At 36.7% G+C, this 26,940-nt stretch overlaps 1 protein-coding gene across 7 annotated transcripts in view; it reads left to right on the forward strand.

Moving 5' to 3' along the window:
• Positions 1–26,940, forward strand: part of LOC110449538 (serine/threonine-protein kinase D3-like) — an 83,274-nt gene that overhangs the window by 32,117 nt on the left and 24,217 nt on the right. For all 7 annotated transcript variants that reach the window (XM_021496478.1, XM_021496495.1, XM_021496501.1 and 4 more), the window contains 6 exons: positions 14,781–14,861; positions 15,275–15,407; positions 19,311–19,431; positions 25,500–25,577; positions 26,151–26,412; positions 26,868–26,908. In XM_021496478.1, coding sequence (XP_021352153.1) covers positions 14,781–14,861; positions 15,275–15,407; positions 19,311–19,431; positions 25,500–25,577; positions 26,151–26,412; positions 26,868–26,908 — 716 coding nt within the window. The remainder of the gene's footprint in view (positions 1–14,780; positions 14,862–15,274; positions 15,408–19,310; positions 19,432–25,499; positions 25,578–26,150; positions 26,413–26,867; positions 26,909–26,940) is intronic.

The raw sequence follows: 26,940 nt of genomic DNA on the forward strand, positions 1-26,940 counted from the left end.
GTTGGATGGTTAACCAGGGACAATATACAGTTAGGTCTACATGGTGTTTACAAGGGCGTGTTCACTTGTTGGCACCTGTGTGTGAGATACTTTAGCCAACTACACAGTGTATATGCTTAACTGTGTACAAGTGATTAGACTATTAAAACCTGATAGAGACGGGATTAGGGTGGTAGCAGATCAATGTTATAGCAGTCACGGTAATGCTGCAACACCACGATATACAGGTGTGAATTAGGTCGTGTGAACCAAAGGTCAGTTTGAGGCGTGGATGATGTCATTATGTGGTGAGTCTGGCGTCCTGTGATCCGATGATGGAGTACAGAGCAGGTCCCTGTCTTATTACACTCAGGAGGAGTATCAGTATAGTCAGAGATGTATAAACATTGGGATGTTTGACTTGTTGGTTGGAGATATATAAACATTGGGATGTTTGACTTGTTGGTTGGAGATATATAAACATTGGGATGTTTGACTTGTTGGTTGGAGATATATAAACATTGGGATGTTTGACTTGTTGGTTAGGGATGGATAAACATTGGGATGTTTGACTTGTTGGTTGGAGATATATAAACATTGGGATGTTTGACTTGTTGGTTAGGGATGGATAAACATTGGGATGTTTGACTTGTTGGTTGGAGATGTATAAACATTGGTATGTTTGACTTGTTGGTTAGAGATATATAAACATTGGGGTGTTTGACTTGTTGGTTAGAGATATATAAACATTTGGATGTTTGGCTTGTTGGTTAGAGATGTATAAACATTGGGATGTTTGACTTGTTGGTTAGGGATGGATAAACATTGGGATGTTTGACTTGTTGGTTGGAGATATATAAACATTGGGATGTTTGACTTGTTGGTTGGAGATGTATAAACATTGGTATGTTTGACTTGTTGGTTAGAGATATATAAACATTTGGATGTTTGGCTTGTTGGTTAGAGATGTATAAACATTTGGATCTTTGACTTGTTGGTTTGACTTGTTGGTTGGAGATATATAAACATTGGGATGTTTGACTTGTTGGTTGGAGATGTATAAACATTGGTATGTTTGACTTGTTGGTTAGAGATATATAAACATTTGGATGTTTGGCTTGTTGGTTAGAGATGTATAAACATTGGGATGTTTGACTTGTTGGTTGGAGATATATAAACATTGGGATGTTTGACTTGTTGGTTGGAGATGTATAAACATTGGTATGTTTGACTTGTTGGTTAGAGATATATAAACATTGGGGTGTTTGACTTGTTGGTTAGAGATATATAAACATTTGGATGTTTGGCTTGTTGGTTAGAGATGTATAAACATTGGGATGTTTAACTTGTTGGTTGGAGATATATAAACATTGGGATGTTTGACTTGTTGGTTAGGGATGGATAAACATTGGGATGTTTGACTTGTTGGTTGGAGATGTATAAACATTGGTATGTTTGACTTGTTGGTTAGAGATATATAAACATTTGGATGTTTGGCTTGTTGGTTAGAGATGTATAAACATTGGGATGTTTGACTTGTTGGTTTGAGGTTTCACTTGTTTGTATAGGATTTTGAAACCTTAGTATGTTTGACTGATGGATTTGAGATATATAAACATTGGGGTGTCTGACCTGTTGATTGCTTGAATTTCTTTCAACATGGAAATCAGCAAATTTTGGCTATTTGACCATTCTTGCTGATAATACATCCCAGTTTGGAAACCACTGCAAATACAAGGCTGATATCAATTGCAATGTTGATCTAGAAAAAATAAAACATCCTGTAAGACTCTGTAACATGCAGATCAGAGTAATGTAGGCCAGGTGGAAAAAAACCTCTGAATTCCTCTGATGGCTTAGATCTTGTTAAATAAGTTCCTAATTACTGAAGTGTAAAGTTGTAGTACATGGAATGACATGGCAGCAGATATAGGTTTCTATCAGCTGCATGTTTCTACAAGCTTGGCGCGGTACGTATACACTTAATAGCAGTCATTAGGCCTGTTAGTGGTTATCTATCACACATTAATACTTGTGTAGCCACTGCACAATGGTAGGACTACCTCCACGTAGTCGGCATGTGTGAAAAAGACAACAAGAGCAAACAAGGAAACGTTAGATGTAAGGTTGAATTCTACATTTGATGACCTTGGTGTTATATATAACACCAGTTAATAGCTTGCCTGCCAAGGTCGTCAAGTACCTTATGTAAACTCCCTTATACAAGAATCAGTGAACAGTTGGCTAATCAGATATTTTTTCACCACCTATATAATAGTAATGAGTATGAAATATGTTTTACTTTAGAGGAGTGCAGCTTGTCATCTACTTCTGTCTTTGGTTGTCTGTGGGTAATCGTTACATCAGTGTAGGGTTATGTATTTTAGGTATACGTTTTATCTGTCAGTCTTCATACCAGCCCATTCTCAGTATACATTACCATTTTTTACCAAGTTTTTATACCCCCATTACATAGTGGGAGGTACATATGTGTGTTCCATTGTGTTCTCTTTGACAGCTGGTGCATTCATCCATCATTCAGTCCATCTAACCATGTTTTCGGATCATGTGTGTTACATCTGTTGTATTTAGATAGAGAAATCCTACCTACTATTTTGTAACATCATGGTCAAGCAAGGTGTCCCATACCAAAAACTGAGGTCAACACAACTAATTGACCTTGACCTCAAGTATCAAAGTACATATTTCTGAGTCATATCACACCCACGAATTCAGGTTTGAAGATAACACTTAGTATACATATAGATCCTGGTGACAATGTGTGTCCCCCTACCAAAATTAGGTCACTAGGACCTCTATTTGACCCTGACCTAAGTACCAACCAACACATTTCCAAGCCTAATCTCACCCACTAAAACATAAACAGTGATCATACTTTGAATGTATATACTTCATGGTCAAATGGTGTGTTACATACATAGGGACACCCAAACCTTTACTTTACCATAGTTTTGACCAAAAATAAGATGTTTGAGCCATATCTTATCAGCCCATTCACATCCTAATTGGTATCCTAGTTACAGAGACCACAGGGTTTACACTAGGCGCTGACAGTTACCATCATGGCACTATCTTTCATTGTTTAATATTTTCAAAGTTCAAATATTGGTAAGAACTTATTGGTAAGGGGTCATTTTGGTGGAGAGGTAAGGAATCTGACCGTCTACCATCACTGGCCCACCACCACTTGGTCTCGGGTTCAAGGCCTACGTGGGGCAGTCGCCAAGTACTAGCCACAGGTTGTCGGTTTTTCTCAGGGTTCTCCAGTTTTCTTCCACTATCAAATCCTTTCACATCCTTTTGTCACTTTGGTAAAATACTAGCCGCTTCCTACCGACTCGGCTAGGGAGAATTTCTCTTAAGCTCATTCGGCAGAGCATAAGACTAGTAAGCCAGAGGTCCTGGGTACCCGGTTCGACTCTTAGTGGAGGCATTGGAAAAAAATTGATGACCTTGGTTACACTTAAATGACCATAGCTGTTATAAGGTCATAAACAGACAAAACTAAGAACTTCCTGACCGTCTGCTAGAACATTTCAACTTAGTAGTCAGATATACTATTTTATACCCAGTAAAAGTTTTATGTAACTCACGTAGTACAGAACCTGTCTGTATTCATCAAGAACCAATCTCTGTTTTTAAGTGTTCTGACACAATCAATTTGTGTTGATTGTTGTCAGCTTATATAAGAAACAGTTATCTTTGTTAGTTTTCATACCAAAGTACCAATATATATTAGTACATTATAATGATATAAGAATTAAGAACCTCCCCAACACTAAGGCGTTTTATTGATTTGCCAGCTGCTATATGTAATGTGTGAAAACTGGGCTAACAAGTAGGGATCAGCTGTCATTACACTAGGATAACAGGTAAAGGGTGTTGTCCACACATCACATGTCTCTGTTCAAGGTTGTCTCCATCACTGTAGTCCTGTGAAAACTCCAAAGCTTCATTTATAATAATCTGCTCATATGACAAAGTTAAACACCCCAAAATTGATCTGATTACTGAAACCTTCACTAAAAACCTTTTTCTGGACTAAATAGTTGTGTTGTCTATGTCAACTTAAGATGCCTGTTTCAGGGCAGATAAAACAATTAATTTCCACTGTAACGTTTCGGACACACAGTAACCTTCTCTTTATTTCTTTTTGGATATAACTTGGCATCACTGGTACTACAGTAAACTAGGAAGTGCAACAGAACAACGATCTAAGGTCCAGGGTTCAAATCAATGTCTGATTCCATTATATTTTTACACTCGGAACATTGTGTGTATTTTTGTTCCTTTCACCTTTATTTGTAAAATTGGTAAAAACACTTTCTAAAGCCTAGTCCACAGTTTTGATCAGAGGTACAGGGCTCCTTTAGGCCTGAATTATTGTATCAAGCCGAGGCAAAATTATTAACATGCCAAGGATAGAAAATTAGTTGCATATTTATGAAACTAAAGGTAAACTATGCATTTAGCGTAGGTCAAATACATTTAGTTGTGTTGCCAGAAATAACTAGCTTATTTTGCAAAAATGTAGTAATTGACAAAGTCGATCAACAAATATACTTGTACCATGATCAATATTAACACCTGCTTTGTAGTAATTATGTCTCCCTTTCATATGAAATGAGACATATTGTATTAGTACTGGTTCATCTTCTTCTTCTGGTTCTTCCAATCGCAACTTGTCCGGGCCATAACTTTTAAACCGTTCAAGATATCTTGATGAAACTTTAGGTATGCATGCATGCATCACCAAGGTCAAAGGTCAAATATGTGCACATTTTCAGTAAGTTCTTGTCTGGCCCGTAAATTTCAAACCGTTTAAAGATATCTTGATCAAGTTCGAACTATTTTTACATCACCCACAGAAGATGTGCAGTGCGATAGAATTAGGTCTCATGTTTCACTATATACAGAGTTATGGCCCTTTGTTTAATTTTAATGCGATTTAAGGTTGTCCGGAGCATAAGTTCCATGTTATTTCACCTACGTTGACCATACTTTATCATATTTATGTATATTGAGAAGGCAGATTCTCTTACACTAAAATCAGGTTTTGTGCCCTTCTATATACAGAGTAATGTCCCTTTGTTTAATTTTAATACGGAACTTTGTCCAGAGAATAAGATCTGTTGTTTCACCTACGTTGACATACTTACCATATTTAATGTATCTTGGGAAGGTGGAATTTCTCACACTATATACAGAGTTATGGCCCTTTGTTAAATTTAAGAAGCGAAGTTTGTCCACCGCATGACTTCCATGTTATTTCACCTACGTTGACTAAACTTGCTTAAGTTTTAATGTATCTTGGGAAGTAGGGGTGTCACATTCATAATTCAGGTCTCGTGCCCCACTATATAAAGCGATATGGCCCTTTGTTAATTTTTTATACCAGAGTTTTTCTATTGGCTAATAAGGGGAGACATATGTTTTTGTTCACAAAAACAAAATTCTAGTTATATACAAGTCACAGGTAACCGACATGTCAAGGTCACATTGCAGCTATATATTAATCCCAAAGTAATTTTCACCTTCTATAGGAACGGTAAGATAAGTTCAAATGATGTGAATTATTTCCTCTTGTGTGTATGGTTTATTTATACAGGTAATCATTTCTGTCATTACCTCACCTCAGACTCTCTGTGTGGCAGACATTTCATTATTCCTTATATATACTGTTATGTAATTCAGAATGTGTATTACTTTGGAGATCTAATACATTTTGTTCAAATTCTTAAAATTATATTGAATTTAAAGGTGAATTTTGTCGAAAATACCTGACAAATCATTAACATTTTTTTCCTGAATTAATGATGAAAATTTGATTGAATTGCCGCTGTTACCAATCCAGTAAAGTAATTTGATGTGTGCCTTATATTAATGTTTAAATGAAAGACACATTGATACATATATCATAGTCACCTTCATCGTAATGGAACACATACTAGCCAGGTCAGTAAGCAAGGAGTGTGATCAACATTACCAATACTGGTGTCGAATACATGTTCACTATCTACTAACAAGAGGGAATTGTTTTGAAGCTGCAATTTAATTGCTGTTACGGCTGTCTTTCTTGTCAGCACATCACTGAGTTCATCCTGTATATAGGTTGTCAATCATTTCTCCTTGTTTGCTACAGTGTATGTTAAAGCCTTTGTGTCTATAGTGCATGTCCACAGTCATATATATATACTTGGTATATCACTATGTCCACAGTCGTATATATATACTTGGTATATCACTATGTCCACAGTCGTATATATATACTTGGTATATCACTATGTCCACAGTCGTATATATATATACTTGGTATATCACTATGTCCACAGTCGTTTATATATACTTGGTATATCACTATGTCAACAGTCGTATATATATACTTGGTATATCACTATGTCCACAGTCGTATAGATATGCATGGTATATCACTATGTCCACAGTCGTATAGATATGCATGGTATATCACTATGTCCACAGTCGTATAGATATGCATGGTATATCACTATGTCCACAGTCGTATATATACACTTGGTATATCACTATGTCCACAGTCGTCTATATATACTTGGTATATCACTTTATCCACAGTCATATATATATACTTGGTATATCACTATGTCCACAGTCGTATATATATACTTGGTATATCACTATGTCCACAGTCATATGTATACACTTGGTATATCATTATGTCCACAGTCATATATATATACTTGGTATATCACTATGTCCACAGTCGTATATATATACTTGGTATATCACTATGTCCACAGTCGTATATATATACTTGGTATATCACTATGTCCACAGTCGTATATATATACTTGGTATATTACTATGTCCACAGTCGTATATATATACTTGGTATATCACTATGTCCACAGTCGTATATATATACTTGGTATATCACTATGTCCACAGTCGTATATATATACTTGGTATATCACTATGTCCACAGTCGTATATATATACTTGGTATATCACTATGTCCACAGTCGTATATATATACTTGGTATATCACTATGTCCACAGTCGTATATATATACTTGGTATATCACTATGTCCACAGTCGTATATATATACTTGGTATATCACTATGTCCACAGTCGTATATATATACTTGGTATATCACTATGTCCACAGTCGTATATATATACTTGGTATATCACTATGTCCACAGTCGTATATATATACTTGGTATATCACTATGTCCACAGTCGTATATATATACTTGGTATATCACTATGTCCACAGTCGTATATATATACTTGGTATATCACTATGTCCACAGTCGTATATATATACTTGGTATATCACTATGTCCACAGTCGTATATATATACTTGGTATATCACTATGTCCACAGTCGTATATATATACTTGGTATATCACTATGTCCACAGTCGTATATATATACTTGGTATATCACTATGTCCACAGTCGTATATATATACTTGGTATATCACTATGTCCACAGTCGTATATATATACTTGGTATATCACTATGTCCACAGTCGTATATATATACTTGGTATATCACTATGTCCACAGTCGTATATATATACTTGGTATATCACTATGTCCACAGTCGTATATATATACTTGGTATATCACTATGTCCACAGTCGTATATATATACTTGGTATATCACTATGTCCACAGTCGTATATATATACTTGGTATATCACTATGTCCACAGTCGTATATATATACTTGGTATATCACTATGTCCACAGTCGTATATATATACTTGGTATATCACTATGTCCACAGTCGTATATATATACTTGGTATATCACTATGTCCACAGTCGTATATATATACTTGGTATATCACTATGTCCACAGTCGTATATATATACTTGGTATATCACTATGTCCACAGTCGTATATATATATACTTAGTATATAACTATGTCCACAGTGGTATATATATATATGTGGTATATCACTATGTCCCCAACTGTGTATATACCTGGTATATCACTATGTCCACAGTCGTATATATATACATTTGTACTTGGTATATTACTATATCCACAGTTGTATATATATACTTATATATATCACTTTATCCACAGTCGTATATATACGTGGTATTTCACTATGTCCACAGTCGTATCACAGTCGTATATATATACTTGGTATATCACTATGTCCACAGTCGTATATATATACTTGGTATATCACTATGTCCACAGTCGTATATATATACTTCGTATATCACTATGTCCACAGTCGTATTTAAATACTTCGTATATCACTATGTCCACAGTCGTATCACAGTCGTATATATATGCTTGGTATATCACTATGTCCGCAGTCGTATATATATACCTGGTATATCACTATGTCTACAGTCGTATTTAAATACTTTGTATATCACTTTATCCACAGTCGTATATATATACGTGGTATATCACTATGTCCACAGTCGTATATAAATACTTCGTATATCACTATGTCCACAGTCGTATATATATACTTGGTATATCACTATGTCCACAGTCGTATAAATATACTTGGTATATCACTATGTCCACAGTCGTATTTAAATACTTTGTATATCACTATGTCCACAGTCGTATCTATATACTTGGTATATCACTATTTCCACTGTCATATTTAAATGCTTTGTATATCACTATGTCCACAGTCGTATATATATACTTGGTATATAACTATGTCCACAGTCGTATATATATACTTGGTATATTACTATGTCCCCAACTGTGTCTATACTTGGTATATCACTGTGTCCCCAACTGTGTATATACTTGGTATATCACTGTGTCCCCAACTGTGTCTATACCTGGTATATCACTATGTCCCCAACTGTGTCTATACTTGGTATATCACTATGTCCCCAACTTTGTATATACCTGGTATATCACTGTGTCCCCAACTGTGTAAATACTTGGTATATCAATGTGTCCCCAACTGTGTATATACCTGGTATATCACTATGTCCCCAACTGTGTCTATACTTGGTATATAACTATGTCCCCAACTGTGTCTATACTTGGGATATCACTATGTCCCCAACTTTGTATATACCTGGTATATCACTGTGTCCCTAACTGTGTAAATACTTGGTATATCAATGTGTCCCGAACTGTGTATATACCTGGTATATCACTATGTCCCCAACTGTGTAAATACTTGGTATATCACTATGTCCCCAGCTGTGTATATACTTGGTATATCACTATTTCCCCAACTGTGTATATACTTGGTATATCCCTATGTCCCCAACTGTGTCTATACTTGGTATATAACTATGTCCCCAACTGTGTCTATACTTTGTATATCACTATTTCCCCAACTCTGTATATACCTGGTATATCACTGTGTCCCCAACTGTGTGAATACTTGGTATATCAATGTGTCCCCAACTGTGTATATACTTGGTATCTCACTGTGTCCCCAACTGTGTCTATACTTGGTATCTCACTGTGTCCCCAACTGTGTCTATACCTGGTATATCACTATGTCCCCAACTGTGTCTATACTTGGGATATCACTATGTCCCCAACTTTGTATATACCGTATATATATATACGTGGTATATCACTATGTCCACAGTCGTATCTATATACTTGGTATATCACTATGTCCCCAAGTGTGTCTATACTTGGTATATCACTATGTCCCCCACTTTGTATATACCTGGTATATCACTGTGTCCCCAACTGTGTGAATACTTGGTATATCAATGTGTCCCCAACTGTATATATACCTGGTATATCACTATGTCCCCAACTGTGTCTATACTTTGTATATCACTATGTCCCCAACTGTGTATATACTTGTTATATCACTATGGCGCCAACTGTGTATATACTTGGTATATCACTATGTCCCCAAGTGTGTCTATACTTGGTATATCACTATGTCCCCAACTGTGTCTATACTTGGTATATCACTATGTCCCCAACTGTGTCCATACTTGGTTTGTCACCATCTATGACAAAATAACCACTCAACGTTCACCCGCAAATTTACAACATAGAGTTCTTGATTAACATAACTTATCTTTTCTATATGGCAATAAGAAGCTATTTGCACTTGAACTCGGATAGCTATGCTGTAAGGCAGTCTTTAGTTTGGAATTGCTCACTAAGACATGAATAAGAATGAATTACTTCTCGCTGACATCAAGCATATAGATTGTTGATTGTGAGCAGGAGGCATCCTATTTGTACTAGACTCTGGGGACATTCAATGTGAAATCAATTGTCTCTAAATCAAGACTGATACTCTGAGGAGGATGCATGCTATTGATTACTAGGTCAACGTCCAAGGCCAAAGTCATAATAGTGGCAGACAAGAAAATTTGTGCTGAGTCCACGTGGTGACTGCAATATAGCTTTCTCATTATATGTTAAAACAGTTATGTAGGCAAAGTGGCATAGAAAACACATCCTTGCGCTGTGTTATAGGTTTGATAGTAAATAACGGAAGATAAAAATAATCTTCTCCCTACCTTGAGGGTATAACAGAGAAATCTCCTACCCGAGGGGTGATGAGGCTCTGCCGAGGGTTAGACAACCAAAAAAACATCACTCTGAGGGTTGGAGATTTCTCTGTCACACCCTCAAGGCAGGGGATGATAAATTTTGTCCCATCCTATTATTTTAGTCACAACTCCACCAACAGTAGTCTGCCATGTTTGTAAACAAAAACACATGTGGGGTATGAATATCGTCATTCACTTTCGATGAAGTCACAATTACCGGTGACACATTTTTGTGTCGCCTGCAAAGCGAGGCGACATATAGGTATTACTTTGTCGGCGTTGTCGGTTGCGTCGTCTGAAACAAGGTTTCCGCACGATAACTTGAGTTCCCTTAGGTTGATTGAACTCAGACTTGGTACACATATTGCATACCAATATATCTCGGACAAGTTCGCATTCAGAAGTTTATGTGCATTTTTGTGGAGTTATGCCCCTTTTATTGCCGAATAAGGGCATTGTGTAGTAAATGCAAGAACTTTTTTTTATTTTTTAATCAATTCCTTTCAAATTTTTGAACGGTTATAATAGAAGCAATAATGTTTAACATATATTACGGGGTTTTCTGTCGAGTTTCAACTTTCCGCATTTTGGCATATCTGTTTACGTGATAATTCAAGCCAAAACACTTTTTTTACTAAAAGCGCTGAGCAGGGCTGTCGTGGAATTCTTAGTATGACATTACAATTTAATAATCGGCACAAGGCTATCTCCCCCTAGGGGGTGACAAGCTGATCTTTACCAGCTAAAACGGGAGACACACCTGTGAAGGGTGGGAGAAAAGTAAGTCATTCACAGGTGATAGCTCCGATAGTGATTAACAGGTAATAATCTGTCAGTAATTAACAGGTGATGAGCCTGATATTTGTTAACAGGAGATAAGTAATTCTCTCCCATTAGACAGCAATTACCACACTTCCAGTCAAGGAAAGATATTTCTTTCTTTCTCTATGCATAAAATAGAACCATACCAAACTACATTTGAATATGAGTGTCAAATATGTTTAATACAAGGAAAGCTGCTGTCACTGTCTGATAACTTATATTCATATTTTCACTTTAATCTTAATTTGAATGTGTTTCTTGTGCTTCTCCAACAATAAAATGGCCAGAATGACTACTCAATCAATAAGTTATAGATGAATATAAATTTTCTTAAAAAGAAAATCAGACTCATTATCCAGTAGGCCTGTGTTCTATCCAGACCCCGAACAATTCCACTGTTTTAAAGATGATCATCAATCTGAAAGAAACCTGTTATACATAGCTTTTGCCAATTGAGATTATCCCAGACACACATAAGTACACAGGTATGTGGTCTTTTACATGCGTGTGCGGCAAATAGCCAACCTACTCCGATGTAAGAAGGTGTAGAATAGACACTTCCAGATTTGCTGGTGCATTCAACAAGGCATCTGGCATATAACAAGTGTGCTAGATCTAGTAGGTGCTTATAGCACTGGATTGTGTTCAGTAATTTTCAAGGTGAAAAGGTCAAACAATGATGTGGAAAATGATGAAAATGGATTTTTTATTTGGCTTGTAGAAACAAACTCCATGCACTAACAAGATAGCACTTTCATTGTTGATAAAATAAATAACTTGACAGCTTGTAATTGGGTAAGATGGGTCAAAGGTACCAGAACATGGCAAGAACGGGACTTTAATTGGAAAGGAATCAATCTAGGTAAAAATCTGCCTCCGTAAAGATTTCAAAAAATATGGAAGGGGAAATGTACCATGCTGTTAAATCTAAACACACTCCCTAATACTTTCCTTACAAATCTAAACACACTCCCTAATACTATCCTTACAAATCTAAACACACGTCCTAATACTATCCTTACAAATCTAAACACACGTCCTAATACATAATCCTTACAAATCTAAACACACGTCCTAATACTATCCTTACAAATCTAAACACACTCCCTAATACATAATCCTTACAAATCTAAACACACTCCCTAATACTATCCTTAAAAATCTAAACACACTCCCTAATACTATCCTTACAAATCTGAACACACTCCCTAATACTATCCTTACAAATCTAAACACACTCCCTAATACATAATCCTTACAAATCTTAACACACTCCCTAATACTATACTTACAAATCTAAACACACTCCCTAATACTTTCCTTACAAATCTAAACACACTCCCTAATACTATACTTACAAATCTAAACACACTCCCTAATACTTTCCTTACAAATCTAAACACACTCCCTAATACTTTCCTTACAAATCTAAACACACTCCCTAATACTATACTTACAAATCTAAACACACTCCCTAATACTTTCCTTACAAATCTAAACACACTCCCTAATACTTTCCTTACAAATCTAAACACACTCCCTAATACTATACTTACAAATCTAAACACACTCCCTAATACTTTCCTTACAAATCTAAACACACTCCCTAATACTTTCCTTACAAATCTAAACACACTCCCTAATACTATCCTTACAAATCTAAACACACTCCCTAATACTATACTTACAAATCTAAACACACGTCCTAATACTTAATACTTACAAATCTAGACACACTCCCTAATACTATACTTACAAATCTAGACACACTCCCTAATACTATCCTTACAAATCTAAACACACGTCCTAATACTATACTTACAAATCTAGACACACTCCCTAATACATAATCCTTACAAATCTAAACACACACGTCCTAATACATAATCCTTACAAATCTAAACACACTCCCTAATGCTATCCTTACGAATCTTCCAAAAGGGACTTTAGAAGGATAGAGCTCCAATCAATGAAAACAGAGAGATATGTATGATATAACCCATACTTATATATTTAGAACTGTTAGGGGTCAGTAAGGGTTGCAGAGGTGTTCAGAGGAAATAGTGATATGCTGCGGTGATTTACAAGTGTTATATAGTTACAAAAGATTTACATATTCTAAGGGGGAAAGAGTCATGGATTCAAATCAAAGTAAAGTGTAGGAGGACAGAAAACTGGAAAAAGAACGGGAAATGTATCCTATACCTGGTACAGAGGAGACATTGAAGATATGTGTACAGTGGTCGCACATTATAAAATATTGATATACATTTACATTTCTGTTGAACCGACTCTTGAACCAACCAACTCTAAATGTCATAATTAGACTAGAGCATGCGCAGTTCTTGGAGTACTTGTTGACCTATTGTGTTGTGACTTCTAATTCAGAATTTGAAAACACAACTTAAATGTTTACCATTATTACAGTTTGTTTAAAGTATATATATCATAAACAAAAAGGAAAAGGAAAGAGACTTTTCTCGGTTGGTTTTTAACATAAATCTAAGATTGAATACATGATGACTTAACACTTATGAGACAAAGCTGCCTCAAATATTTTCCTTCAAGATGCACTTCTGTACATCATACAGCTTCTTTTTTTTCAATGACTGAATTCGTCTAATCTTAAAAGGTTTTGAAAAAAGTCTGTAAGTTTTCATTTAAGTGAGACTTTGTCAAGTTTAAAAGAATACGTGTTGAAGATAAATTTCATACATCTTACGATGACATTTTTAGCCCACCATCATCTGATGGTGGGCTATTCAAATAACCCTGCATCCGTGGTCCGTCCGCCGTCCGTCGTCCGTCCTTAAACAATTCTTGTTATCGCTATTTCTCAAGAAGTACCAGAGGGATCTTTCTCAAATTTTATATGTAGTTTCCCCTTGGTCCTTAGCTCTGCAGGGCAATTTTAGAGACTGATCGGATAAACAACATGGCCGACAGGCAGCCATCTTGGATTTTGATAGTGAAAAATTGTTATCGCTATTTCTCTGGAAGTACGGGAGGGATCTTTCTCAAATTTTAAATGTAGGTTCCACTTGATCTCTCTTTGTGCATGTTATATTTTGAGACTGATCATCAAAAAAAAATGGATTAAAAGAAGAACTAAACAGATCTTTCTCATATTGCAATGATCGATTCTATTTCTTTCACATTAAGTACTGTACTAGTAAATATGTGAAATGACAAACTCACTTTGAAGGTTGGCTTTCATACGTATCAGTATTAAGTTTAGATCAAAAGTTACCTCAAGGTGCATTTACTGTTAACATAACTCGATCAAACAGATTAGAGGAAAGAAGAGAAAAGATCGAACCGACATTAAGAACTAATGAAGATGGTACAAAGGTGGTCGCCAAGATCCCTCTGGGATCTCTTGTTATAAGAATAAAGAACTGGCACCATTTTCATAAATGATTCTGTTGACTTTTCCAGATTGCAGGTTTAACTGCCACAAGAAGTGTGCACAGTATGTGCCTAAGGACTGTACAGGAGAGATGCTACAGTATGAAGGGGGTAAGTCAGTACACACAGACTATTCACTCTAACGATACAGGTCTTATAAAGCCTGTCACATTCAGTATAAGGTAAATACAATCAATAGTCAAACATGGATGTACCTGTTAACAGAGGAGTCACACACATTAACGATCTAGCCCCAGGATCACTACTTCTTTTTTTTTTTTATTTCAATCCAAATTTAAATGTTGACTATATAAAATTTCATAACCATTTTAAAATATAGTTCTAGGTATGTGTACATAGTTTTCTAACAATATTAACGCTCATTCAAAAATTTTGGTTTTGTTTTTGAAGTTTGAAATTTGGACTTTAAACTGTGATAACTATAGTAGCGCTAATAATGAGGGCCTACATGGGATAGTGTTTTTTTACCTGGGATGACTTATAATGTGTGATGTGTTTTTCAGCCCCTGAGCCAAGCGAGATGGGGGACACAAACAGCACTATTGATACAGATAACACAGATGCCCTATCATTTTCATATGAGGAGGGATCTCCGCCAGAGGAGGAAGAGGAATCAGACCCAAAACCTCCCCTCAGGTAATTTGTGTAACTCTCGGGTAACTCGATCCCCTCAGGTAATTTGTGTAACTCTCAGGTAATTAGTGTAACTCTCAGGTAACTCCCCACAGGTAATTGTGTAATTCTCAGGTAACTCCCCACAGGTAATTTGTGTAACTCTCAGGTAACTCCCCTCAGGTAATAAGTGTAACTCTCAGGTAACTCCCCTCAGGTAATTAGTGTAACTCTCGGGTACCTCCCCTCAGGTAATTAGTGTAACTCAAGTACATCCCCTCAGGTAATTAGTGTAACTCAAGTACATCCCCTCAGGTAATTTGTGTAACTCTCAGGTACCTCCCCTCAGATAATTGTGTAACTCTAAAGTAAGTGTAACTCAAATCTCATCTTAGGTTATGATTAATTATTAGTGTAACTCTTAAGTAAGTGTAACTCAAACCTGCTCTCAGGTTATTAGTGTAACTTGCAGGTAATCAGTGTAACTCTTATGTAAGTTTAACTCAAACCTCTTAGATAATTAGTATAACTCTAAAGCAAGTGTAATTCAAACCTCCTCTCAGGTAATTAGTGTAACTCTCAGGTAAGTTTAACTCAAAACTCTTAGATAATTAGAATAACTCTAAAGCAAGTTTAATTCAAACCGCCTCTCAGGTAATTAGCGTAACTCTCAGGTAATTAGTGTAGCTCTCAGGTAAGTTTAACTCAAAGCTCCTCTCAGGTAATTAGCGTAACTCTCAGGTAATTAGTGCCCCCCAGGTAAGTTTAACTCAAACATCCTCTCAGGTAATTTGTGTAACTCTCAGGGAAGTTTAACTCAAACCTCTTAGATAATTAGTATAACTCAGGTAAGTTTAACTCAAAGCTCCTCTCAGGTAATTAGTATAACTCTAAGGTAAGTGTAACTCAAACCTGCTCTCAGGTTATTAGTGTAACTTGCAGGTAATCAGTGTAACTCTTATGTAAGTTTAACTCAAAACTCTTAGATAATTAGAATAACTCTAAAGCAAGTGTAATTCAACCCTCCTCTCAGGTTATTATTATAACTCTAAAGTAAATGTAACTCAAATCTCCTCTCAGATAATTGTTGTAACTCTCTGGTAAGGGTAACTCAAACCTCCCCTCAGGTAATTAGTGTACCTCTCAGGTAAGTTTAACTCAAACATCCTCTCAGGTAATTTGTGTAACTCTCAGGGAAGTTTAACTCAAACATCCTCTCAGGTAATTAGCGTAACTCTCAGGTAATTAGTATAACTCAGGTAAGTTTAACTCAAAACTCTTAGATAATTAGAATAACTCTAAAGCAAGTTTAATTCAAACCGCCTCTCAGGTTATTATTATAACTCTAAAGTAAATGTAACTCAAATCTCATCTTAGGTTATGATTAATTATTAGTGTAACTCTTAAGTAAGTGTAACTCAAATCTCATCTTAGGTTATGATTAATTATTAGTGTAACTCTTAAGTAAGTGTAACTCAAACCTCCTCTCAGGTTATTAGTATAACTCTAAAGTAAATGTAACTCAAACCTCCTCTCAGATAATTGTTGTAACTCTCTGGTAAGTGTAACTCAAACCTCCTCTCATTCAGTTAGTGTAATTCTTAGGTACCTTAGGTTTAACTTAGACACCTCCTCTCAGGTAATTAGTGTAACTCACAGGTAAGTGTAACTCAAACCTCCTCTCAGGTAATTAGTGTAACTCTCAGGTAAGTTTAACTCAAACCTCCTCTCATGTAACTAGTATAACTCTTATGTAAGTTTAACTCAAACCTCTTCTCATGTAACTAGTTTAACTCAGGTAAGTGTAATTCAAACCTCCTCTCAGGTAATTAGTGTAACTCAGGTAAGTTTAACTCAAACCTCCTCTCAGGTAACTAGTGCAACACATGTTTCTTTCAGATAATAAGTGCTTCTAAAACCTTTCATGTTTCTCTCAGATATTAAGTGCTACTAAAACATTTCTGGTGAGTGAACCTGGGTTATCAGTTGAGTTGTCTTTTGTGGGCAAAGAATTGAAGTAAGGGGCAAGGTACATGTAGTGATACTGGAAGGGATGGTGACTGGTAACGTAGTGATACTGGAAGGGATGGTGACTGGTAACACCAGGTAGTTAGTTCAGGTGGGTTTAGAATTGAAAGTCTTAGGATGGAACCATGTTATAGCCCTGTATCATTCCCTCCTCTTTCCTTCTCCACTCCAACCTTCCCCCCTCCACTTCTGTACAATTATAACCCATTATCTGATGCTCTATGAGAAGAGGAGGGAAGGGGCAGGTATGTTGTAATCACTTTGTCTGTCTGTTCGCTTGACTGTATGTCTGTCTATCTAATGACACATCAGTTTTCTGTTTCCGGACTGTTAGTGGAGTTATTTTACCGCTACATTCATCCAGATCACCACCAATAGAATGGAGGCTATCTTGTAATTTCGGGGTGAAAAGATCAAAGTTTGTGATCACAGTGACCTGTTTTCTCCTAGGACATTGAAACTTTAAAGGTTAACTTACCCATAAGGTAAGGAGGATTCCTTTAGATTATGTGGTCAAATACTGAAAAGTCTTAGTGACAAAGTCCAAAGTCTAAAATTTCTCTGTTAGAATATTGTTCCCTTTGGTATATCCTGTCACCTCATAAGATGACTACAAATGATGTGAGAAGAACCTATAAGTTCAGGATGGTAAAGTCAAAGGTCAATGCCACAGTGATTTGTTGTGCAAAAACTGATTCTACCTAAGATACTCAAGTACTTTTCCACCTTGTACCTTGACTATTTATTTCTTTGATATGACAACCCCCTGGGGGAGGGATCAAAAAAGGAAGAGAACTCATATTATTGAAGTTATAAGGGCTCCCTATCTGTCTGTCTGTCTGTCTGTCCGACAATTTTTTTTGTTCCTGGCTGATAACTTTGGTATTTATTGACCGATGTACATGAAACATGGTCAAGATGTTCAGTTCACAAAAATACACATTGAGGTAAAAGGTCAAGGTCACTAGGTTCAAAGGTCAAGGTCAAATTTTGCATCTATTCACTGATGAACATTTTGTTATGACATGATGAAGCAAAGTTGATCAGAATTTAAAAAGGAGTCAACTGACTTAAGGTCAAGGTCATGTGGTCAATGTCAAGGTCAATTATTGTAATTTTTTACTGATGATCTTTTTTTATGTTATTATGTAGCAAAGTTGTTCAGAACTTAACACAGAGTCAACTGACCTTAGGTCCAGGTTACGGGGTCCAAAGGGTCAAGATCAAGTTTTGTATTTTTCACTGATGAACATTTTGTTATGATATTATGAAAAAGTTGGTCGGAATTAAAGAATTAGTCAACTGACCAAAGATCAGGGTCACTTGGTAAATGGTCAAGGTCATTTGGGTCCAAAGATCAAAGACAAAGTGGATCTCTGACTTTGACCCTGGCTCTTGATGGAGGAGGAATATAAGGTGAAATAAAACAAATCAAAGCTAACAAATGAGTATTGCACCGGTATTTACATTTCTGTTAGTCAAACAAATATGGAGGTGGAAGGAAACAAGACTCACATCATAGTACATGCAAAATGTATATTTTGCTTCCTTGCGATTCTTTTTGAAGTCCAAATGTCAAACATCAAGCTCAGCTTTATGGGCAGATTGCTTCTTGATGATTATAGGGGATATATTGCCACAAGACGAGGCCTTTACTGACCTGTCAGTGTTCTAGTTTATACAGTGGTGTACCTTTCTAGTTCTGAGAGGGATGGCCTAAAATATCCAACTATTATCCTGGTCTGAATAAGACATTGTTGCACTTTACTCAAACAGCTATTTTTTTGCTGGAGATCAGAAATCAATTTTTCCGGTATACTGATGACTGTTTATTGGCAATAATCACATTTGCTCAATCTTAAAATAGTACTTTATTGTATCAGTGTCTTTTTGTTTCAGCCCAACTGGTAGTAACATTCCACTGCAGAGGATCGTGCAATCAATTAAACACACAAAGAGGACTGGGTCCAAGATCATCAAGGATGGCTGGATGGTCCACTACACAGACAGAAACCCACAGGTACTGTCACATTTCAATAAACCCACAGAAACCCACATGTATTGTCACACTTCACTACACAGACAGAAACCCACAGATATTGTCACACTTCACTACATTTACAGAAACCAACAGGAACTGTCACACTTCACTAGATTGACAGAAAACCACAGGTATCGTCACACTTCACTAGATTGACAGAAACCCACAGGTACTGTCACACTTCACTAGATTGACAGAAACCCACAGGGACTGTCACACTTCACTACACAGACAAAAACCCACAGGTACAGGACTACCAGACGTTAAGGTAGACTAATTATGCACAGACTGTAGTGGACATCAACATATGATGTGACTACCAGACGTTAAGGTAGACTAATGCAGACTGTAGTGGACATCAACCATATGATGTGACTACCAGACGTTAGGGTAGACTAATGCACAGACTGTAGTGGACATCAACATATGATGTGACTACCAGACATTAAGGTAGACTAATGCACAGACTGTAGTGGACATCAACCATATGATGTGACTACCAGACGTTAAGGTAGACTAATGCACAGACTGTAGTGGACATCAACCATATGATGTGACTACCAGACGTTAAGGTAGACTAATGCACAGACTGTAGTGGACATCAACCATATGATGTGACTACCAGACGTTAAGGTAGACTAATGCACAGACTGTAGTGGACATCAACCATATGATGTGACTACCAGACGTTAAGGTAGACTAATGCACAGACTGTAGTGGACATCAACCATATGATGTGACTACCAGACGTTAAGGTAGACTAATGCACAGACTGTAGTGGACATCAACCATATGATGTGACTACCAGACGTTAAGGTAGACTAATGCACAGACTGTAGTGGACATCAACCATATGATGTGACTACCAGACGTTAAGGTAGACTAATGCACAGACTGTAGTGGACATCAACCATATGATGTGACTACCAGACGTTAAGGTAGACTAATGCACAGACTGTAGTGGACATCAACCATATGATGTGACTACCAGACGTTAAGGTAGACTAATGCACAGACTGTAGTGGACATCAACCATATGATGTGACTACCAGACGTTAAGGTAGACTAATGCACAGACTGTAGTGGACATCAACCATATGATGTGACTACCAGACGTTAAGGTAGACTAATGCACAGACTGTAGTGGACATCAACCATATGATGTGACTACCAGACGTTAAGGTAGACTAATGCACAGACTGTAGTGGACATCAACCATATGATGTGACTACCAGACGTTAAGGTAGACTAATGCACAGACTGTAGTGGACATCAACCATATGATGTGACTACCAGACGTTAAGGTAGACTAATGCACAGACTGTAGTGGACATCAACCATATGATGTGACTACCAGACGTTAAGGTAGACTAATGCACAGACTGTAGTGGACATCAACCATATGATGTGACTACCAGACGTTAAGGTAGACTAATGCACAGACTGTAGTGGACATCAACCATATGATGTGACTACCAGACGTTAAGGTAGACTAATGCACAGACTGTAGTGGACATCAACCATATGATGTGACTACCAGACGTTAAGGTAGACTAATGCACAGACTGTAGTGGACATCAACCATATGATGTGACTACCAGACGTTAAGGTAGACTAATGCACAGACTGTAGTGGACATCAACCATATGATGTGACTACCAGACGTTAAGGTAGACTAATGCACAGACTGTAGTGGACATCAACCATATGATGTGACTACCAGACGTTAAGGTAGACTAATGCACAGACTGTAGTGGACATCAACCATATGATGTGACTACCAGACGTTAAGGTAGACTAATGCACAGACTGTAGTGGACATCAACCATATGATGTGACTACCAGACGTTAAGGTAGACTAATGCACAGACTGTAGTGGACATCAACCATATGATGTGACTACCAGACGTTAAGGTAGACTAATGCACAGACTGTAGTGGACATCAACCATATGATGTGACTACCAGACGTTAAGGTAGACTAATGCACAGACTGTAGTGGACATCAACCATATGATGTGACTACCAGACGTTAAGGTAGACTAATGCACAGACTGTAGTGGACATCAACCATATGATGTGACTACCAGACGTTAAGGTAGACTAATGCACAGACTGTAGTGGACATCAACCATATGATGTGACTACCAGACGTTAAGGTAGACTAATGCACAGACTGTAGTGGACATCAACCATATGATGTGACTACCAGACGTTAAGGTAGACTAATGCACAGACTGTAGTGGACATCAACCATATGATGTGACTACCAGACGTTAAGGTAGACTAATGCACAGACTGTAGTGGACATCAACCATATGATGTGACTACCAGACGTTAAGGTAGACTAATGCACAGACTGTAGTGGACATCAACCATATGATGTGACTACCAGTCGTTAAGGTAGACTGTTCGCTGTCATGTACTTGTCAGACATTGGACTCCAGACATTGCCCAGGGGCATTATCATAGTACTGGTCAGTGGTTAGGCATGAATGGCCACTGATTATTACTGTCTGGAAAGGATGCCCCGAGGGCCTCAGCAATCATCATAGCCTATCATCAGTGCATGTTGAAGCTATCATGGATTTTATTAAGTACTGATCATTCTGTTGAGTACAACCTAATACATTATTATTTTGACTCATTCAGATTTGTTGGAAAAGGGTAAACTTACTAAGTATAATGTATATGGTATCACATGGTATCCCCCTCTACAGGAAGAGGGATAAGTATCACAACCACAATCAGGAAGTTGTCCACTTTCCACAGTCTACAACTACATTTTTAAAACCAGGACCTTCCTATCTCCCTGGAATCCACTTAAATCAGGAAACTATCTCACAATTGTGTCCAAACTCTCTACACATGTCCCCAGTGTCACTGTGCCCCAACTCTCTACACATGTCCCCAGTGTCACTGTGTCCCAACTCTCTACACATGTTCCCAGTATCACTGTGTCCCAACTCTCTACACATGTCCCCAGTGTCACTGTGTCCCAACTCTCTACACATGTTCCAAGTATCACTGTGTCCCAACTCTCTACACATGTCCCCAGTATCACTGTGTCCCAACTCTCTACATACATGTCCCCAGTGTCACTATGTCCCTACTCTAAATATACATGCCCCCAGTGTAATGTGTAAGTCCCTACTCTATATATCCATGCCCCCAGTGTAATGTGTAAGTCCATACTTCCGACATACATGCCCCAGTGTAATGTGTAAGTCCCTACTCTATAAATACATGCCCCCAGTGTAATGTGTAAGTCTCTACTCTATATATACATGCCCCCAGTGTAATTTTTAAGTCCATACTCCCGACATACATGCCCCAGTGTGATGCGTAAGTCCCTACTCTATATATACATGCCCCCAGTTTAATGTTTAAGTCCATACTCTATATATACATGCCCCAGTGGAATGTGTAAGTCCCTACTCTATATATACATGCCCCCAGTGTAATGTGTAAGTCCATACTCCCGACATACATGCCCCAGTGTAATGTGTAAGTCCCTACTCTATATATACATGCCCCCAGTTTAATGTGTAAGTCCATACTCTATATATACATGCCCCAGTGTAATGTGTAAGTCCCTACTCTATATATACATGCCCCCAGTGTAATTTGTAAGTCCATACTCTATATATACATGCCCCCAGTGTAATGTGTAAGTCCATACTCCCTACATACATGCCCCCAGTGTAATATATAAGTCCCTACTCTATATATACATGTCACCAGTGCAATATGTATAAGCTATATAGTTCTGTACGGATGATCATAATCAAAGACGGATATATATTTGTTAGCCTGTAGGTTTTAGTCCCAGTTTATTTTTTAAAAGTTGATGCTATCTTTATTATCTATAAATTTTATAATGTTAGGCGTTTAAAAATGACGGGGGAAAATCTGAGCAGGTGGTTACTTATTTCTCAAATCATGTAACAAGACTTCAGCACATGTAAAAAAAAAATGAACTTTCATGGATGATATCATTTTCCATAAACAAGGCATAAATGTCAAAGGGTCATGTGACCTGAAGTCACTTCCATAGCACACAAAACCAGATGTTCTTTGTTTTTCTTGTGCAATTAAAAACTTAATTTTCTGATTAAAGTAGGTAAATAGGTCACTATGATAGCCAGTTATATTTAACAACTCAAACAAAGATTGATTATTAAATTCGCTGCTTGATTGGGATACATATAGGATTGCTCTGGAGCTCGGACATTTAAAAGCTCATTGTTGCTATATAAAAGTAGAAGTAACTTAAATCTACAGGTAAGAAATTTCTGTTTACTGTGTGGAGTCATATTGTAAAATTGCAGGGATCAAATTTGTTTAGACTAACCGGTACACTGATCTTTCTGTCAGACAGAACTCTCTATATCCGAGGACTATATAGTACTGTACTATAGGCATTTTTAAACATTCTAAACACTTATCAGAACTGTTCAATCCAACAAGTTATTCCCAACATTATGTTTGCTACCACTAGGTATAAACAACATTATGTTTGCTACCACTAGGTATAAACAACATATGTTTGCTACCACTAGGTATAAACAACATATGTTTGCTACCACTAGGTATAAACAACATTATGTTTGCTACCACTAGGTATAAACAACATATGTTTGCTACCACTAGGTATAAACAACATTATGTTTGCTACCACTAGGTATAAACAACATTATGTTTGCTACCACTAGGTATAAACAACATATGTTTGCTACCACTAGGTATAAACAACATTATGTTTGCTACCACTAGGTATAAACAACATATGTTTGCTACCACTAGGTATAAACAACATTATGTTTGCTACCACTAGGTATAAACAACATATGTTTGCTACCACTAGGTATAAACAACATTATGTTTGCTACCACTAGGTATAAACAACATATGTTTGCTACCACTAGGTATAAACAACAATATGTTTGCTACCACTAGGTATAAACAACATTATGTTTGCTACCACTAGGTATAAACAACATATGTTTGCTACCACTAGGTATAAACAACATTATGTTTGCTACCACTAGGTATAAACAACATATGTTTGCTACCACTAGGTATAAACAACATTATGTTTGCTACCACTAGGTATAAACAACATATGTTTGCTACCACTAGGTATAAACAACATTATGTTTGCTACCACTAGGTATAAACAACATATGTTTGCTACCACTAGGTATAAACAACATTATGTTTGCTACCACTAGGTATAAACAACATATGTTTGCTACCACTAGGTATAAACAACATTATGTTTGCTACCACTAGGTATAAACAACATATGTTTGCTACCACTAGGTATAAACAACATTATGTTTGCTACCACTAGGTATAAACAACATATGTTTGCTACCACTAGGTATAAACAACATTATGTTTGCTACCACTAGGTATAAACAACATATGTTTGCTACCACTAGGTATAAACAACATTATGTTTGCTACCACTAGGTATAAACAACATATGTTTGCTACCACTAGGTATAAACAACATATGTTTGCTACCACTAGGTATAAGCAACATTATATTTGCTACCACTAGGTATAAACAACATTATGTTTGCTACCACTAGGTATAAACAACACATGTTTGCTACCACTAGGTATAAACAACATATGTTTGCTAACACTAGGTACAAACAACATTTGTTTACTTTAGAAACTACCAGTAGAACCAGGAATGTTATTTTGTCATGCTTTATAATTTCAGTGGATCTCTTATATAAGAAACATTTAGTCTCAAAAACAAACTTACTCTCTGCTGTAATAAAGAAATTCAGAGTTATTGTAAAGGCTAAAAATGTTAGAAAGAAGAAGAAAAATATGAATTAGTAAAGATTTTGAGACTGATATTCAAGTATAACCAATTTTAGTAAGGAACTCCAGAGTTATTAACAACTTTCACATCTATTATGTTTTCAGTGCATTTCAAAACCTGATCAGTATGTGTTGAGATTAATGTTGTTGATGACAATCATACTTGTTTATCTGATTAATGTGATAATCTTATTTATTTTACAGAGGAAAAGACATTATTGGAAGTTGGACTCCAAGTCAATAACACTGTACCAATCAGAAAATACCAGTAAATACTACAAGGTACTGTACAATTTTAGAATTTTGGAAAATCAAACCTTTATCTATCTTCATTCTTCAGTTGTTAGCTCACCATATTCAGATGGTCGGCTGTTCAAAATGCCCTTTCGTCCGTGGTTTGTCTGCCATCATCTTAAACAATTCTTGTTAACGCTTTTTCTCAGAAAGTGCTGGAGGAATCTTTCTCAAATTACACATAAAGTTTCCCAATGGTCCTTAGATACACATATCAAATTTTAGTTTTAGTATTACAGCATAGTGTCATAACTGAAGTTTTAATAGTAATGTTAATTATATTATATACATTTTACCTACATTTAGTGGGGAAAGTATTACAATATACAGTAGTTACTGTAGTATGACCAGTAATGTTAATTACATTATATACATCATACCTACATTTAGTGGGGAAAGTATTACAATATACAGTAGTTACTGTAGTAGGACCAGTAATGTTAATTACATTATATACATTATACCTACATTTAGTGGGGAAAGTATTACAATATACAGTAGTTACTGTAGTAGGACCAGTAATGTTAATTACATTATACTTTGTCATTTGCCTGATTCCAGGAAATAGCACTAGCAGACATATTATGCATAGAGCAGACTAAGGTGAAACAGCTTGTGGACATGTCCAAGGCTCCTAATGTGTTTGAGATCCGACTCCAGTCCGCAACCTATTTTGTTGGGGAGGATCCAACCTTCAACGGTCGGGAGGGTAACATTGTCGTGTCCTCCGAGAGTGGCAGTGGACTAGAGCAGGCCCGGTACTGGGAACACGCCATTCGTCAGGCCCTAATGCCTGTCACTCCAACAACTAGCGTGGTGGGGGGTAAGTCTGACCTTTTCGTAGTTAGAATTAGAATTTTTTATTTAGAGATATCATATCGGAATGGATACAGTATCAATGACGCATGGACTCTTACTTATATGGCGTCAATATACAGTAACTGCATGTTGTAAATATACGTTCAAGTAAGAAATGTGTGCTGCAGTTTAATTTTTGCCTAATCCCCCTCCAGATTGAGGGCAAATTAATCATGACAGAAAATATTAGAACACAATATACCATAGATCTAAACTAATCAAATTTCGATGTTACAAGTGAAGTGCAAATGTTTGGCCGGGAAAAACTTAACCAAAACAGTATACTATATAGATATATATTTATCTGTAAGGATACATAATACAATGTTAATTTAGTATTAATCTCAAACATTTGATAGTATTTTGTGTATTTATTTGATGGAACACATTGAAATGACCTCTTTATCTCTTATATTACAGAGAAACCAGGACAGCATGGCTCAGGCACTGATGAACAACAGGTAAGCATACTGGCAATCAACAGGTACACATA

The sequence above is a fragment of the Mizuhopecten yessoensis genome, unplaced genomic scaffold (genome assembly GCF_002113885.1).
Source record: "Mizuhopecten yessoensis strain PY_sf001 unplaced genomic scaffold, ASM211388v2 scaffold465, whole genome shotgun sequence".
NCBI lineage: Eukaryota > Metazoa > Mollusca > Bivalvia > Pectinida > Pectinidae > Mizuhopecten > Mizuhopecten yessoensis.